Source organism: Leopardus geoffroyi, chromosome A2 (assembly GCF_018350155.1).
Source record: "Leopardus geoffroyi isolate Oge1 chromosome A2, O.geoffroyi_Oge1_pat1.0, whole genome shotgun sequence".
Lineage (NCBI taxonomy): Eukaryota > Metazoa > Chordata > Mammalia > Carnivora > Felidae > Leopardus > Leopardus geoffroyi.
The window spans coordinates 146,695,649-146,712,038 of NC_059331.1; the positions used below are offsets into that span (position 1 = coordinate 146,695,649).

General features: G+C 42.2%; 2 protein-coding genes across 6 annotated transcripts in view; one reads left to right on the forward strand and one right to left on the reverse strand.

Annotated features, from left to right (window-relative positions):
- The window catches only part of TMEM209 (transmembrane protein 209), a 36,901-nt gene extending 35,966 nt beyond the window's left edge, over window positions 1–935 (reverse strand). For 3 of the 5 annotated variants that reach the window (XM_045495638.1, XM_045495640.1, XM_045495642.1), the window contains exon 1: window positions 843–935. In XM_045495638.1, coding sequence (XP_045351594.1) covers window positions 843–845 — 3 coding nt within the window. In that variant the 5' untranslated portion in view covers window positions 846–935. Of the gene's footprint in view, window positions 1–332 lie in introns of all 5 variants that reach the window. The other 2 variants (XM_045495639.1, XM_045495641.1) reach the window with 2 other exon arrangements.
- A 2,454-nt stretch (window positions 936–3,389) lies between these two features.
- Window positions 3,390–12,847, forward strand: SSMEM1 (serine rich single-pass membrane protein 1). The gene is made up of 3 exons (XM_045495643.1): window positions 3,390–3,631; window positions 9,438–9,492; window positions 12,004–12,847. Exons 1-3 carry the CDS (start codon window positions 3,449–3,451, stop codon window positions 12,450–12,452), a joined length of 687 nt encoding a protein of 228 aa, XP_045351599.1. The 5' UTR covers window positions 3,390–3,448; the 3' UTR covers window positions 12,453–12,847.
- The last annotated feature ends 3,543 nt before the right edge of the window (window positions 12,848–16,390 follow it).

Consider the following 16,390-nt stretch of genomic DNA (forward strand, 5'->3'; position numbering starts at 1 on the left):
AAAGACTAGCCCCTCAAAATACCAAGCTTTGAGAGAAAATATTCCATATTAGCTACAAGCCATTAAAGACTCTCCTCTTGGGGCGCCTGGGTGGCTCAGACGGTTGAGCCTCCGACTTCAGCTCAGGTCATGAGCTCATGGTTTGTTAGATTCGAGCCCCAAGTCGGGCTCTGTGCTGATACCTCAGTGCCTGGAGCCTGCTTCGGATTCTGTGTCTCCCTCTCTCTCTCTCTCTCTCTCTCTCTCTCTCTGCCCCTCCCCTGCTCATGCTCTGTCTCTGTCTCAAAAATAAATATAAATATTAAAAAAAAATTTTAAGGCTCTCCTCTTACATCTTCACGCAGAAGATCGTAAACAACTCTGCACTCGGACCGCTGGGCGCCAAAGATCCCAATTTTGTGTTGCCGCCGATAAAGTGTGAGGATTGAAGTTTTATAAGGGTGAACGCTCCTGTTGTGAAGGGGATGAGAGCGACTGGGGAGTGTGCAGTTTGGGTCCACGTGGGATTTATATTTCCTTTGTTTCGCTAGGCCTCATCTCCGGCAGAAAAACATTAAGACTTCCATATCTGGAGTCGTTGCCCAGAAAGTACAGAGCAGCGCTCTTCCCGCCACCCAGTCCGCGAGTCAAAACTTCCCAGTCCCGAGAGCTTCCCTCCCTGGGTCTCCCAGCACAAACTTCAGCAACCCCTATCGTTTCTTTCTTCCTTTCCGCTACAGGTGGAGGGACGCCTGGCCACACCCCCCTTTGGCTGAACCCTCTGCAGATCCGCAGTTGTGGAAACCCGACAGCACGCGTGGACTCCGCGTCCACTAAGCACAAAAATGACCCCGAAAACCCACCATGTTCTTCGGCCGGAAGCTGCTGGCTCGCGCCACTCTCTACTGCACATGCGCGAAGCCAAGCGCTAAGGCGTAAGCAACCAGTTTGCCGGACGACAGTTACCGGAAGAACGGACCTTCTCGCGAGAAGAGGAGGTTGGGGAGGGCGGCTGGGAGCCCTAGAGCTAGGAACGTTACCAGGGAAACAGCTTTAGGGTTTGTGGCTCCCGCTCAGCTGCGGGGAGAAAGTTGGGCAGCAAAAATTCAGACCAAGCTCTGAACCCGCAGTAAAAAGAAATAACTGTAACAAGCTGAATTTCTATATACTAATATAACTTTAGCTTCCTTAGAGCATTTATGGACTCACTTTTTAAAGCAGATTTTATTAAGCAAGGTAGCCAATTGTAAGGTAAAGAATGTGGTAAGGTGTCCAGACGCCCATCAGCCTCAGCGAAGCATTTCTCACAAAAAAAGTGTTCTGACCCAGTGTAAATTCTTAAATATCCCTGTGATGAGGTTGCAGCAGTGAGAAGAAAACCCCAAACGTGTCAAAGTTGCTAGTGGTTTTGAGGTTTAAAAAAATGCAGTCGTTCCTTTTCTTGCATATTCTTCGGAACTGATCCTGAGGGGGAAAAGAGGTTCATCGGGGAGTTCAGTTTGGTTTCATTGAACGAATCCAAACGCCTACTTTGTGCCACTGAGCCGCGCCGGGATGCGAAAGCGGAGCTCCCTGGTTAGTGTCTGCAAGAGCTCAGCCAGCTGGTGACCTAGGTGGGCAGGAGACGTGGGGGCAGGTGAGCCCAGAGGCGTGCCACGGATGGGCTCCCGGAAGGAGAGCTTCCTGGAAGAGGCGACGCCGGCCTAAAGCACGGGGCCAACAGCCAGGAAGAGCAGGGCGCTGGGACCCGCCGTTGGGGATGTGGAGAAATGTTACCCTAATGAAAACATCACACCTTTTCACAAGAAGCTAGTGGATTGTTACGTCATGTACGTCTCAATGACCAAAAAGTTTCCTAAAATGCATCTAAAGTCAAATAGAAGAAAATTGTTTCCTTAATAGATAATAATTATTATTTATTTACTGCGTATCATTAATATGCAATGGAATCTGCAGGTATGCTATGCTCTTAAAAGATCTAACAGATTTTTTTTTAACTGCGACTTTAATAATTTTTGGACCTGCCTTAGCAGCAGTAGTGTTTTGCTCTAGTTTTAGATTGAGACAAACTAACTCAAAAATGGTTCGCCGTGAAAGGGTTCAATGTACAGTCAAAATTAGAATACTAGGTTCCTCCCCACCCCATGTATCTTTCCTAGGAAACTGTATACATTTGATGTCATTTACAACAGACTCATCGTTCCTCTCTTGATGTCCTTAAGTTATCGTGCATTTGTTGAAGGCTTAAAAAGGAACGGTACTACTATCCAAATTTGATATATAGCTGGCATTATGTATTTGTTTGCTAGGGTTACTGTAAAAAGTACCCTGGAGTGGGTGGCTTAAACAACAAAAATTAAATTTTTTCACAGTTTTCCAGGTTGGAACTGTTTTCTCCTGAGGCCTCTTTCCTTGGCTTACTGACTTCTGTGTCCTCACAGGGCCTTTTTTTTCTGTGTCCACATACCCCTGGGGCATCTCTTACTCTTCTTATAAGGACATCAGTCATATTGGATTAGGGCTCTATCTTTATGACCTCACTTAACCTTAATTATCTCTTTTTAAAAATTAATTCATTTATTCTTGAGAGCTCGTGAGCAGGGAAGGGGCAGAGAGAGGGAGAGAGAATCCCAAGCAGGCTCTGCATTGTCAGTGCAAAGCCCTATCTGGGGCTCGAACTCATGAACCTGTGAGATCATGATCTGAGTCGAAATTAAGAGTCCAATGCTTGGGGCGCCTGGGTGATTCAGTCGATAGGGCTTCCGACTTCAGCTCAGGTCATGGTCTCACAGCTTGTGAGTTCAAGCCCTGCATCAGGCTCTGTGCTGACAGCTCGGAGCCTGGAGCCTGCTTTGGATTCTGTGTCTCCCTCTCTCTCTGCCCCTACCCTGCTTGTGCTCTCTCTCTCAAATAAATAAACATTAAAAAAAAAAAGAGTCCGACGCTTAACTCATGGAGCCACCCAGATGCCCCTCATCTTAATTGTCTCTTTAAAGCCCTCTCTGTGATTATAGTCAAACTGGGGGTTATTCATTCAACGTATGAATTTGGGGGAACACAATCCAGTCTATAACACATTAGACCCACGTATGTTAATCTATATATGGTATGTGATACATGTAAAAGACACTGAAAAAAATGAATGAATACCTCAGAGACTTCGATTTTATAGGCGTTAAAATTTAAGGAAAATACAGCGTATACAAATTTCAGGAAAATAAAAAAAAAGATTAGGGCAGAATGCACCCTATTGACATAGGGGGTAAATACCATAACCTTTCGTAGAAATAATTTAGGTAAATCTTCCAAAAGCTTAGAAATCCAAGAAGTGTTTGCCGGTTCCTGTCACAGTTACTGAAGTGTATGTCATAATAGGTTGCCAAGGAAATTGTCATACACATGGAGTGAAGTACTTCTCAGTCATCTTCATTCTTCCGAGCATGCTTTATTTCCAAAGCGAGAAGCCATCATGGGAGACCTTTTTTCCTTATTTTGGGAGGTGGATCCTCCTCCCCTACCTTTAAGTTTTCCTATTCCAAGTCAGGATTATGAATGCCAGAAGGATGACTCTTGCGGGGCAATAGGGAGCTTCCTGCTTTGGTATTTTGTCATTATATTGGTCCTGATGTTCTTTTCGCGGGCTTCTGTCTGGGTAGGCTATCCAATTTCGTTTTATATAATATGTTGACTGTAGAATAGGGGATTTTCCATAAAATAAATTCACTTTACTTCGATCCAACTACTTTTTAAAAGTTATTTTAAAAATAATGCAATCTCGCTCTAGAGCATCCAAGAATATGGAAAAGGATGAAGAAGAAAATTTAAGCTAACGTAATCCTAGTCTCTAGAGATAACCGTTGTTAACATTTTGGAGTATATTCTAGTTTTTTTTTTTCTTTTTCTCTATCTCAATATATTTCTCTCCATTTCTCCTTGATCTTACATTGTTGGCATCGTATTGTACATATTTTCGTATCCTGCTTTTTCAAAACTTAGTATTATATTGTAACACTTCCTCAAATCGTATTCACACAGCAGCACTCCTCATGACTGCATGACTTTGTCTTGTGGTTGCACCAGAACAAATCTGTGATTCTGAGACATTTAGGTTTGCAGTTTGTGCATAGGTTATGTAATGCTGGGATGAACTTCCCTACTGGCGAATGACCTCCACATTCCTTTTGTAGCCACGTAATTCTAATCAAAGATACTAAAGTTGTCGTATTTATAGAAGACGTATTGTAGGATTTGGGAGTTTGTAGAATGAGGCACTACACTCTCCCGCCAGATAAGACGTAGAAATAAACTAAACAGAACGAAGATCGCCATTCTAGGCCACCTACTAGCAGAAGAAAATACCATCCTCTTAGGAAGGAGATAGCCCAAATTTTCAGGACTGTGAATCTCCAACATATTATGAGTAACCGAGCTCTTATAAATTGCTGACATGGAGTCCTTGCTGGCCATTAATACAGGCTGATGATTAATCAAACCTCCATCATTTGGCATTACAGTCAGAACACTGGGCTGGCAATGGGCAGCTAGACCGAGTGCTGCATCAGCTCTAGAAGGAGAGCAGGAGGGTTGGTCTATCTATGCCAGCTGGATTCCATTATGATAATCAGAGACTCTTCCCCTCACCACCTCTTCCCCCTGAGAAGTTTCATCTAAAGTCTAAATGCTTCTTCCAGTAGATACTTTGCCAAAAGGAGATTTAGCATAGTGATCGCTGATATGTGTCCTAAACTCCCTAGCTAAGTATATTGAATTTGTCTGGATGGGCAGGAAAAGATACTTTAGAAAATTAACAAAAAATTGAAATTGATTCCTGGCAATTTCCTCATGAAGACCACTTACGAGGTCTAAGCTATTCTTCTGCTCCTTTGCTTGTGTCAGCTCTTTGGAGTCCCAGAGTCCTGAGCTTCAAGGACCTGAAGAGAGCACGTGGTCCTGCTTCCTTTCTGTAGGCGAGTAAGGTATCAGTATCCCTCCTTTTTTTTTTTTTTTATTTGATAAACCCCAAGGAAATCAAGCGACTTGTCCAATGTCACACAAGTGGTTAGTGACAGAGGAGATACAGACCATGGTTTCCTGCCATATAATTCGTTTGCTTCAAAGCATAGCTGAAATGTTGAATTAAATCTATTCAGTGCTGATTAAAACCTTAATTATCTTAGAGGTTTCGTCTTTCACTTTGTATCCTTATGGCAGTTACAATTGGTTGAACTGCTTCTTCTGAAGGGTCCCAGATTTGAAATCTGAGAACCATATGAGAGCTAGTCAAGGAGGATGGAATTTCTCTTTCACTTTGAACTTCATTTTCTCTGCTAACCTATGAGCCTTTATTTACAAACCTTGAAGGAATGGTAAAAGTGTGATGGAAATGTGGTGGTAATTATCCTCCACTGCGGAGCCCAGGGATTTCCTCTGGATTTGCCACTCTTCAGGATGCATTTACTCTTTTGCTTTCAGAGACTATGAATACTATATTTAGTTTACACATTTGTTGAGTGTTTATTCAGACTGCTGGTGCTGGTATTTTTCCCAACAATACCAGCCCAAGCTTCTTGTTTTGCATATGTGGAAACTGAGTTTAAGAGGTGTTAAGTGAATCGGAGAAATTGCAGAGTTGTCCCCTGGTAGCCTTAGCCTAGATCTCTCCTCTGTTCTACCCTACTCCTCAGGGCAGGCTCTGCTGCTGTTTTCACTCACGGAGTCACACGCAGATAGTTAATAAAATGCTTTTGATAACCACAGTTCGTATGATTCCACTTAGCTTGATGCAAAATCTTTCTCAGGATTTTGTGATTATATTTTAATGTGACATTAAGTCAAATATAGAGGCTTTCTGTGAAAATGATATAAACCTAATAAATGTTTTTAAACATTCCCCCTTCCTCGTCCATTACAAAAGTATGCATTATAGAAAACGTAGAAATTATAGAAAAGTGCAAGCAATGAAATAAAAGTCACTCCAGATTACATGGAAATAACCAACTACTATAACTTTTAGGCTTATAAACTGCTAATCATTTAATAATTATCTCTATACATATTCAATTTAAAATAAGCCTCCCCAATCATTTCTAAAAGAGTGGTTTCTTTTATATATATACGTATATGTATGTATATGTATGTGTATATATGTACATATATGTATGTATATATGTATTATATATTAAGTATGCATTAAAATATATATTAAATTGAATATATATTATATATAAATTAATATATATTATACTTATAAGTATATAATATATATAAATTTCTATATAATATATAAATGTATAAATATATATTTATATATTATATAAAATATATAAGTTAATATATTAAAATAAATATATATTAAATATACATATATATACATACATATATGTACATATATACACATACATATATGTACATATATATTTAATTTAAATCAAAGTTAGTTAACATATAGTGTAATAATGATTTCAGGAATAGAATTTAATGATTCATGACTTACATATAACACCCAGTGCTCATCCCAACAAGTGCCCTCCTTAATGCCCATTGTATCTTTTGTTCAAAAGTGTGGTTTCTTAAAAGAAGTTTCCATTCTTAAGGTTTTTAGAGAATGGTTGCCGTAACCCAAAAAGGAGAGAGGCACCTTGTTAAAGATACTTGCCTGCTATTGCAGAGATCAGATATTAAGAAAGGAATGGGCCAAGGGTCCTGGATTATAGTTATGAATACCCAAGTACAGCACTTTCTACCCGAAGGAAGTTGGACTTTCTACAAAAATTCATTTTTTTTTTCCTAACTGGAGACAACTTCAAAAGTTATAAGGAAAACTATCACTCTTTCACTCAAACTCAACCATTGCTAACACTTGTGGACATTGCTTAGTCTTTTTTCATATTTTTAGTGAACTTGTGATCATACTGCATATACAAATTTGCATCTTGATTTTTTTAACTTTATTTTTAATTTTTAAAAATTTACATCCAAATTAGTTAGCATATAGTGCAACAATGATTTCAGGAGTAGATTCCTTAGGGCCCCTTCCCCATTTAGCCCATCCCCCCTCCCACAACCCCTCCACTAACCCTCAGTTTGTTCTCCATATTTATGAGTCTCTTCTGTTTTGTCCTCCTCTGTTTTTATATTATTTTTGTTTCCCTTCCTTTATGTTCATCTGTTTTGTCTCTTGGATTCCTCATATGAGTGAGGTCATATGATTTTTGTCTTTCTCTGACTAATTTCACTTAGCATAATGCCCTCCAGTTCCATCCACGTAGTTGCAAATGGCAAGATTTCATTCTTTTTGATTGCCGAGTAATACTCCATTGTGTGTGTGTGTGTGTGTGTGTGTGTGTGTGTGTGTGTGTATGTATATATATATATATATATATATATCACATCTTCTTTATCCATTCATCCATCGATGGACATTTGGGCTCTTTCCATACTTTGGCTATTGTTGATAGTGCTGCTATAAACATGGGGGTGCATGTGTCCCTTCGAAACAACACACCTGTATCCCGTGGATAAATGCCTAGTAGTGCAATTGCTGGGTCGTAGGGTAGTTCTATTTTTAATTTTTTGAGGAAGCTCCATACTATTTTCCAGAGTGGCTGTACCAGCTTGCATTCCCATGCATCTTGATTTTTAACTTAATATTATAACATGCATTTTCTTATGCTGTGACATGCCTTTATTATAATAGTTTTTACAACCATATATGATGATTGTACCATAGTTTATGTAACCATTGCCTCCTTTTGAATTTTGAGTTTTATATTATCTTAATTACATTCTGATTATTTTTGTGCATAGTCTTCTCTCTTTGGGGGATTATTCCCTGGAGTATTAGATTCCTAGTGAGAATTATTGTGTGTCAAAAGTGTTACCAGTATTTCTAAAATTTTGATACATTCTGAAAGGGTTGCTTTATATTTATACCTTTTGGCAAAATCACGTTCAGCATCAAAATAGGGGCACGGATCTGAACAATGGAACAGACTTATTTATGGAATATTGGGCTAGAATATTTGAAATTGGAACTCTTCAAAGAAATCCATTTCTTTTTTGTTGTCAGGTTCACAGATAATGCGTTATGGTTGCCTTTTGGAGGAAAGTTCCTAAAGGATTTAGGAGATATTAAGTTTCTGAACTTTGGTAAAGATCTTCAAAGATAATAGAAAAGGAGACTTGATGAAATGTCCTTTACAAAGTAATTTAAGGGGTGCCGGGGTGGCTCACAGTCTGTTAAGCGTCTGACTTCGGCTCAGGTCATGATCTCACAGTTCACGAGTTCGAGCTGTACTGACAGCTCAGAGCCTGGAGACTGCTTCACATTCTGTGCTCCCTCTCTCTCTGCCCCTTCCCCGCTCACACTGTCTGTCTGTCTCTCTTTCAAAAATAAATAAACATTAAAAAAAAATTTTAAGTAATTTAAAATCAATCCCAGTACTATCAAATCTGTTTTTAAATGATATTTAGGGGCACCTGGGTGGATCAGTCGTTTCAGTATCCGACTCCTGATTTCTGCTTGGGTCATGATCCCAGGTTCAGGGGAATCAACACTGAGCATAGAACCTGTTTGAGATTCTCTCCTTCCCTCTGTCCCTGCCCCTCTCCCCCACTCAAGCTCTCTCTCTCTCTCTCTCTCTCTCAAAAAAAAAAGATGTTTAAATAACATGTCTTTACAGTGTGAATACAGGAAAACTTTATAACCTACAGATCCTTATCAGTATTATTTTCTCTCAAGTCTTTGTTCCATTCGGTTTGGTTCAAAACACATTGGCAGATTCGGCATCAAAGCCTGATCTTCAGTGGGCAGCAGATGGATCACTGTAATGGAAACTCAGTAAGAATTTATTGAATCGGGGGCGCCTGGGTGACTCAGTCGGTTAAGCATCCGACTTCAGCTCGGGTCACGATCTCACGGTCCGTGAGTTCGAGCCCCGCGTCGGGCTCTGGGCTGATGGCTCAGAGCCTGGAGCCTGCTTCAGATTCTGTGTCTCCCTCTCTCTCTGACCCTCCCCCGTTCATGCTCTGTCTCTCTCTGTCTCAAAAATAAATAAAAACGTTAAAAAAATAATAAAAAAAAGAATTTATTGAATCGTACTGAATGTTTAAAATTAGACATTGTCCAAGAGTCTAGGGCAGCAGTGGAATTTTTTTTAAATTTTTAATGTTTATTTATTATTATTGAGAGACAGAGAGAGACAGAGCATGAGCAGGGGAGGGGCAGAGAGAGGGGGAGAGACACAAAATCTGAAGCGGGGTCCAGGCTCTGAGCCGTCAGCACAGAGACCGACACGGGGCTCGAACTCACAAACCGTGAGATCATGACCTGCGCTGAAGTCGGATGCTTAACCGACTGAGCCTTCCAGGTGCCCCTAGGGCAGCAGTGTTTTACAAGTAAATGTAAGCGAAAACCAACCAACTGAGATTGCTATTACTAATCTGTATTTCTGAAGCAGATGTCAGAGAAGAAAAAGGATGAAGACAGTGGGACCAGCACCTCGGTCAGTAAAGGTGAGCGTGGGTACATATTTGGTATTGGACTGTGATGAGAGAAATGTGTGCTGAATGTGGAAAGCAAAGTACAGAGGAGAACAGCCCAGAATGGCTATAGGGCCTCCCCAGACCGGTGGTGGCCCCTTGCGGGAGCTCCTTGCTTTAGCCCAGGACAGCTTACCTGCTTTTGCAGAGCCGCTAGAGGCTATAAATTACTGGTAGGTAGAGCTCAAGCTCTCACTTCATTCCTCAACATTCATATAGCTCCCTTTTCATATACCTTTGTTGTTCGGGTTGCTACAGCATTGTGAGCTTTGTATGACATCTTTTTAATTTTTTTTTAAACATTTATTTATTTCTGAGACAGAGAGAGACAGAGCATGAGCAGGGGAGGGGCAGAGAGAGAGGGAGACACGCTCCAAAATGAATGTTCTTTTCCTTTAAGTTAAGGAGTAAGATGAAAGAAACAAGATGTATGTTAGAACTCAACCTGGGTGTCAATGATGTGACTTCTTTGCTGAATTGGATAATAGTTTTAGAATATTCTGGAAGCATATTTCCCTTGTTTTTGGGTGCTATTCACAATGTGGTGGCTACAGGATGACACTTTTTTTTTTTTTAAGTTTATTTATTTATTTTGAGAGAGAGAGAGCACACATGTGTGAGCAGAGGAGGGACAGAGAGAGAACCCCAAGCAGGTTCCATGCCCAGCGCAGAGCCCAACATGGGGCTCAATCCCATGACCCGGGAGATCATCACCTGCCACAACCAAGAGTTGGACACGCAACCAATGAGCCACTCAGGCACCCCATGACACTTTTATTTTTTATTTCATTTTTTTAAAAGTTTATTTATTTAAGAGAGAGGGAGGGGGACAGAGAGAGGGGAGAGAGAATCCCAAGCAGGCCCTGCACTGTCAGTGAGGACCCCAATGCAGGACTTGAATTCAAGAACCAGAGATTATGACCTGAGCTGAAGTCAAGAGCCACCCAGGTGCCCTGCCCATGTCACTTTTAAATGTAACCTATGTTTGGGGCGCCTGGGTGGCGCAGTCAGTTAAGCGTCCGACTTCAGCCGGGTCACGATCTCGCAGTCCGTGAGTTCGAGCCCCGCGTCGGGCTCTGGGCTGATGGCTCAGAGCCTGGAGCCTGTTTCCGATTCTGTGTCTCCCTCTCTCTCTGCCCCTCCCCCATTCGTGCTCTGTCTCTCTCTGTCCCAAAAATAAATAAACGTTGGAAACATTAAAAAAAAAAATAAAATAAATGTAACCTATGTTAGTAACCCATTTTTCATCACTTTAAGCCTAGACAATCCACAAAACCATAAACCGAGACCTGAGTTTTAGTGCTTGTTGATTTCTATGCCATCCATCAAAGCTGATTTCAAATTACCAGTGTGATGTTACAGGGGAGAGATGCAGAGTAGCACATGATTACGTGGTATTTCCAACCAGATAAGACAGAAATAGCTTTAAGAGCATACCTCATAATAAAATGTAATAAAATAATTAGGAAGTGATTAGTTTTGAATATTTATCACATTTATGTAATCTAAATTGATTTAATGGTGAGTTTGTATAATTTCATTTTTACTAATGGCTGTGTTTTAACAGCTATCTTATTAAACTCCTGAAAGCTTAACAATCTGTTTTTGCCAGCCAGCTGGGCAAAAGACAACTCCAGCACACCACTGTGTAGAGAAAAGATCCTTTTTAGTTTCCCGCTACCCAAATCACATTCACATACATAGTGGAATCTTTAAGACTTCAGGACAGGGGCGCCTGGGTGGCGCAGTCGGTTAAGCGTCCGACTTCAGCCAGGTCACGATCTCACGGTCCGTGAGTTCGAGCCCCGAGTCGGCTCTGTGCTGACCTCTCAGAGCCTGGAGCCTGGAGCCTGTTATGGATTCTGTGTCTCCCTCTCTCTCTGCCCCTCCCCCGTTCATGCTCTGTCTCTCTCTGTCCCAAAAATAAATAAAACGTTGAAAAAAAAAAAAAAAGACTTCAAGACAAGGTTAAAAAAGGTCCTTCTCGGGGCGCCTGGGTGGCTCAGTCGGTTAAGCGGTCGACTTTGGCTCAGGTCATGATCTCACCGTCCGTGAGTTCGAGCCCCGAGTCGGCTCTGTGCTGACCTCTCAGAGCCTGGAGCCTGTTATGGATTCTGTGTCTCCCTCTCTCTCTGACCCTCCCCCGTTCGTGCTCTGTCTCTCTCTGTCTCAAAAATAAATAAACGTTAAAAAAAAAAAAAAAGCGTCCTTCTCTGGAAAGGCTTAGAGACCTTTCCCTTGGTCTTATATCAGGGGCCCACAAAACTTCAAAAGCAGTGTGTCAAGCGTCCATTTGACCCTCCTGGTCTTTCGGAGATTTGGTGCAGGGAGACGCCAACACTTGCAAGTGAGTGGAGAAAAGTGGTGGCTTGGCAAATGGCAACTGAGAGTGAGTCCACACGTGCCATAGGCTTCCTTAAGGAGTATGAAGTTCCGGTGACCAATAATATGCCTAACATATTCATCTGTTTCCTTGGTTGTTAGCGAGCAAAGATACTTCCTTTAAGCGGCAAAGCAAAGATGGTGACTGGGCCTCTTCACAAATGATGAAAAAACCAAAGCAGAGCCAACTCACCCCTGTAACTGACTCTGAAGTGGCTTTGGTCAACGCCTCTCTGGAACAAAGACGAGCCAGGCGCCATTCTCAATTCAGCCGGGTGAATCAGACCCAACGTGACAGTGATACTACCGAGTGTGACGGTGAAGAATCTAACTCGGGAGCCTCTTCGTGGAAGGAGAGTGAAAGTGAACATCACCCATCACCAGCTAGTATTCCGAAGAGGAAAATAGCTCAGAGGCAAAGGAATGTGGGAAGCTACCAAACCAGGGAAAGGCCCTGCCTCCACTGCAAAGCCATGAGAACCAGTGAGTGGTTGACACGCCATTTCCTTCAAAACACTTCAGGAACAACCCACACGAAGGCAGATATTTAAGAGGAAAATCGTGTACCTGACATTAGCACAAAGTACAGCAAAATTTGAATTTTATCAAGTCCTTACCTTACGCCAAGCCAAATGAAAGAGATGAATAAAACACAAAAAAATCACCAGAGCTCTAGGTGAGGAGGCTTTTACAATAGAGTCTCTCTACTAACAACAAAAGCATACTTGGAACCCAAGAGGCAAAATTTCTGATAATCCTTTGTCCAAAAACAGGCCAGTGAATTTGTTTATGGCACCGTTACAACATCAAAGATCTGCATCTCCTATGGGTTTTTTTTATTCAAAAGAGCAGAAGACATATTTTATTCCTTGCGTATTTGTATTTTGTTTATGTCTGTACTACAAATAAGGAAGCTCTTTGAAAATATATTTATGTTCACAAACCATTTAAATGTATTCGTATGTTTTGACGGTCTGACTGACTGAATGCATTAGGTGACATTGGTTGGCATGGAATGGACCACATTCTCCAGGTCCGTATTTTCAGGTGACTCTATCAGAGCTGCATTGCTGCACATGTATCAGCTACAGTTGGTGAGGAGGAAGAGAGCCTGGAGAAAGACCCGAATAAGTTTTGGGTAATCTAATGTACAGCATAGGGACTCCGGTTAACAATACTGTTACAATGCCATAGTTGAAAGTTGCCAAGAGTAAATCTGAAAGGTTCTCACCACACACAGCAAAATGGTAATCATGCGAGGTGATGGAGTGCTAAATAATCTTATTGTGGTAATCTGTCACAATATATATGTGTATCAAATCATCACGTTATACACCTTAAACTATACACGTTATAAATTATGCATGTTATACACCAATAAAGTTGGAATTATATCTCAGTAAAGTTGAGATTAAAGAATTTAAAAAAAACTATGCCACAAAGTGCTACCAAAAAAAAAAAAAAATCTATCAACCATTGCTTGAAAAGAAAAAGACTATTGTAATAGGGGTTAAATCTGTTGCCATAGGGGAGAAAATCAAGCTCAGCTCCAAATACAGCAAGGACGAGGGGTGATTTACAGCCAAGGAGCAGGGTGGGGGGCGGGGGTTAATGAATGGAAAATTACTAAGAGGAGACATCAAGGATAGAGGATTCTCGACAACCTGACCTAACAGGATTCTTGCTAAAGATAGTCAAGGATTTAGGCATCAAAGATAGAAGAAGATATTGATCAGATATTAAGGGTAGGGAGCTCTCACTAAACTTACTTAGCTGGATTCTTGCTAAAAGTTGGGCCAGGCACCAAAGTTGAGATCTGGGTGTGAAGAGGGCTCAGAGGAGCCTAAGATTTGGTCAGAGAGAGTCTTTGTGGAAAGTTAGCCACAATCCAGACATATGTGAGGTTGGGCTTTTGAGTTAAGTGGGAACCCCAGCAGTGGGACATTCAGGCAGGTCTCAGTAGATGGGTGGCCATTCTGGAGACCATTCTCCAGATGGATAGCAGAACCCCGGCTGGGATATGAAAGGAGGCCCCAGATCCCAGAGAAGAAGGCTGGCAAGGACAAGATAAACAGCAGGGACTGTAGTCCCTGGGCTAGAGTTCAAAGAAGGCCTTAAATCTTGGGGAAGGACTTAGATATTATATATGATAAAGACTGCAACCTGATATTGGGGACTGAGCCCTTCATGACTCACTGGCAGAGAGATCACAAGCTATGATTTTTGGCTCAGGGGTTACTCCTGCTAATAGTAGCTTTAAAAAAAAATTTTTTTTTTAACCTTTATTGTTGAGAGACAGAGAGAGACAGAGTGTGAGCAGGGGAGGGGCAGAGACAGAGGGAGACACAGAATCTGAAGCAGGTTCCAGGCTCTGGGCTCTCAGCACAGAGCCCGATGTGGGGCTCAAACTCACGAACTGTGGGATCATGACCTGAGCCAAAGTCGGATGCTTAACCGACTGAGCCACCCAGGCACCCCTGATGATAGATTTCTTAACTGATGGCAACAAAGGGAACTGGGGGGCAATGTGGGAACCCCAACCACTGGAACTAGGTCACTAGAATCCAGGACATGGGTGAAATTTCTGAACGTATTTGTGGAGACTGTCTTGTTCAGATTGCCTGAGTTTTGGAACAGGTCTGAGGCCATGAGCAAAGAGCAGGACTTCAAGAGTCACCTGAAGCATCAACCTTTTCCATGAAAACTTCCCTAACTCCTTGACACCCTCTTCCACGTTGTTCCCTAAGGCAGAACTCACTGTGCACTCCCTTATGCTCTAGCGTACTTTGCAGCATTCTCTATCTCAGCATCCTTAACATTTTAATGAATGGATTTCTTTGCATGTCCCTCTGACCTCTATACATATTTGTCCACCTTTAAGGGAGAGTCCGTGATTTGTCATCTTAGTATCTCTATGACCCAGCACAGTGCCAGACAGCATGACAGATAAATAATGCAGCTTAATAAATAGAGAAAAGGATCCATGACTGCAAAAAGGAGGAGTTGGGGGAAAGCAGAGACAGGACAGGACAGGGGCCAACATCCAAGACGTAGTGAATGATTCTGATATTTCTAACTTGATATGATCAAGATGCTGGTTGTTTACCACAATAGCACCAAACAAAAACCCAAACCCCCCAAAAACAACAAACACAAAAAACAAAGGAACAAGCTGAAAATATAGTAGCAGGTTGCAGGGACAAGATGTAGACCCGCATTGTCTGGGTTCAGAGTTTGGGCTCTTTTTTTTTTTTTTTTTTTAATTTTTTTTAACGTTTATTCATTTTTGAGAGACAGAGAGAGACAGGGCATGAGCAGGGAAGGGGCAGAGAGAGGGAGACACAGAATCTGAAACAGGCTCCAGGCTCTGAGCTCTCAGCACAGAGCCTGATGCGGGGCTCGAACTTACGGACCGTGAGATCACGACCTGAGCCGAAGTCGGACGCTTAACCAACGAGCCACCCAGGCACCCCTCAGAGTTTGGGCTCTTAATTACCTTGATCTTAGCCATTATTCTCTGAAGATAAAAGATCTTGATTTCTTTTTTTTTTAATTTTTTTAACGTTTTTTATTTATTTTTGAGACAGAGAGAGACAGAGCATGAACGGGGGAGGGGGGGCAGAGAGAGAGGGAGACACAGAATCCGAAGCAGGCTCCAGGTTCTGAGCCATCAGCCCAGAGCCCGACGTGGGGCTCAAACTCATGGACCGCAAGATCGTGACCTGAGCTGAAGTCGGACGCTTAGCCGACTGAGCCACCCAGGCGCCCCTAAAAGATCTTGGTTTCAAGGTAAGTCAATCACCACCTCTCACACGGCCAGAAGTGATGTCCAAGCGACATGATCTCACCAGGAAAAGGAAGATGATGACTATTTTCCGGATAACAGAGTGAGGCCCCATGCCTCAGATGTTTTGCTTGTGGGTTTAGAATTTAGATCACATTATATAATACAAACATTATAATCTGAAGAGCCTTATCAAAGACTGCTACTTTTCTTGGTCTTATCCATGGGGGCTAGAACAGATTAGAGTGGGGGATAGGAGATAGTGGGGGTAGAAGAAGGAATCAGGATTGAGTTAAACCAGGGGCTGTAAAGATGAGATTAGGGTAAATTTGTGAATACATTAAACCAGAACAGAGGTCCAGTACAGCTGGGGGGACATCCCAAGCCAAGGAGAGAAATGCACAGAATCAATGGAACAAGGCAAGGATGGCGTAGGGGAGGATCCAAAGCATGGCCAGGCATGGTTGGAAGTGGATTAATGGGAGAGGAATAGAACCTGTGAGGTAGGAGATAATTCACGAAACCAGGGCTGCAAACGCTAGTCGTGGCTGGGTGTTGCTTGCCTGTAGAGCCTGACATGAGCTGTAAGGATGGGGTCCCTGGGTTGCTCTATAGTTCTTCAGTCCCTCCTTGCTGCACGGGATAAAGTAAGCCACCTCTGCTTTTCCTGGTTGAAGTTGTAACCTGTTTGGGTAGCTTGCTTGA

Excerpts from the sequence above, each read along its gene's own strand:
- SSMEM1 (XM_045495643.1), top strand. The coding sequence starts at position 3,449 with ATGGGAGACCTTTTTTCCTTATTTTGGGAGGTGGATCCTCCTCCCCTA. Across the intron at positions 3,632-9,437 it reads TTTCGCGGGCTTCTGTCTGG|ATGTCAGAGAAGAAAAAGGA; the intron begins GTAGGCTATCCA and ends TTTCTGAAGCAG. Across the intron at positions 9,493-12,003 it reads CAGCACCTCGGTCAGTAAAG|CGAGCAAAGATACTTCCTTT; the intron begins GTGAGCGTGGGT and ends CTTGGTTGTTAG.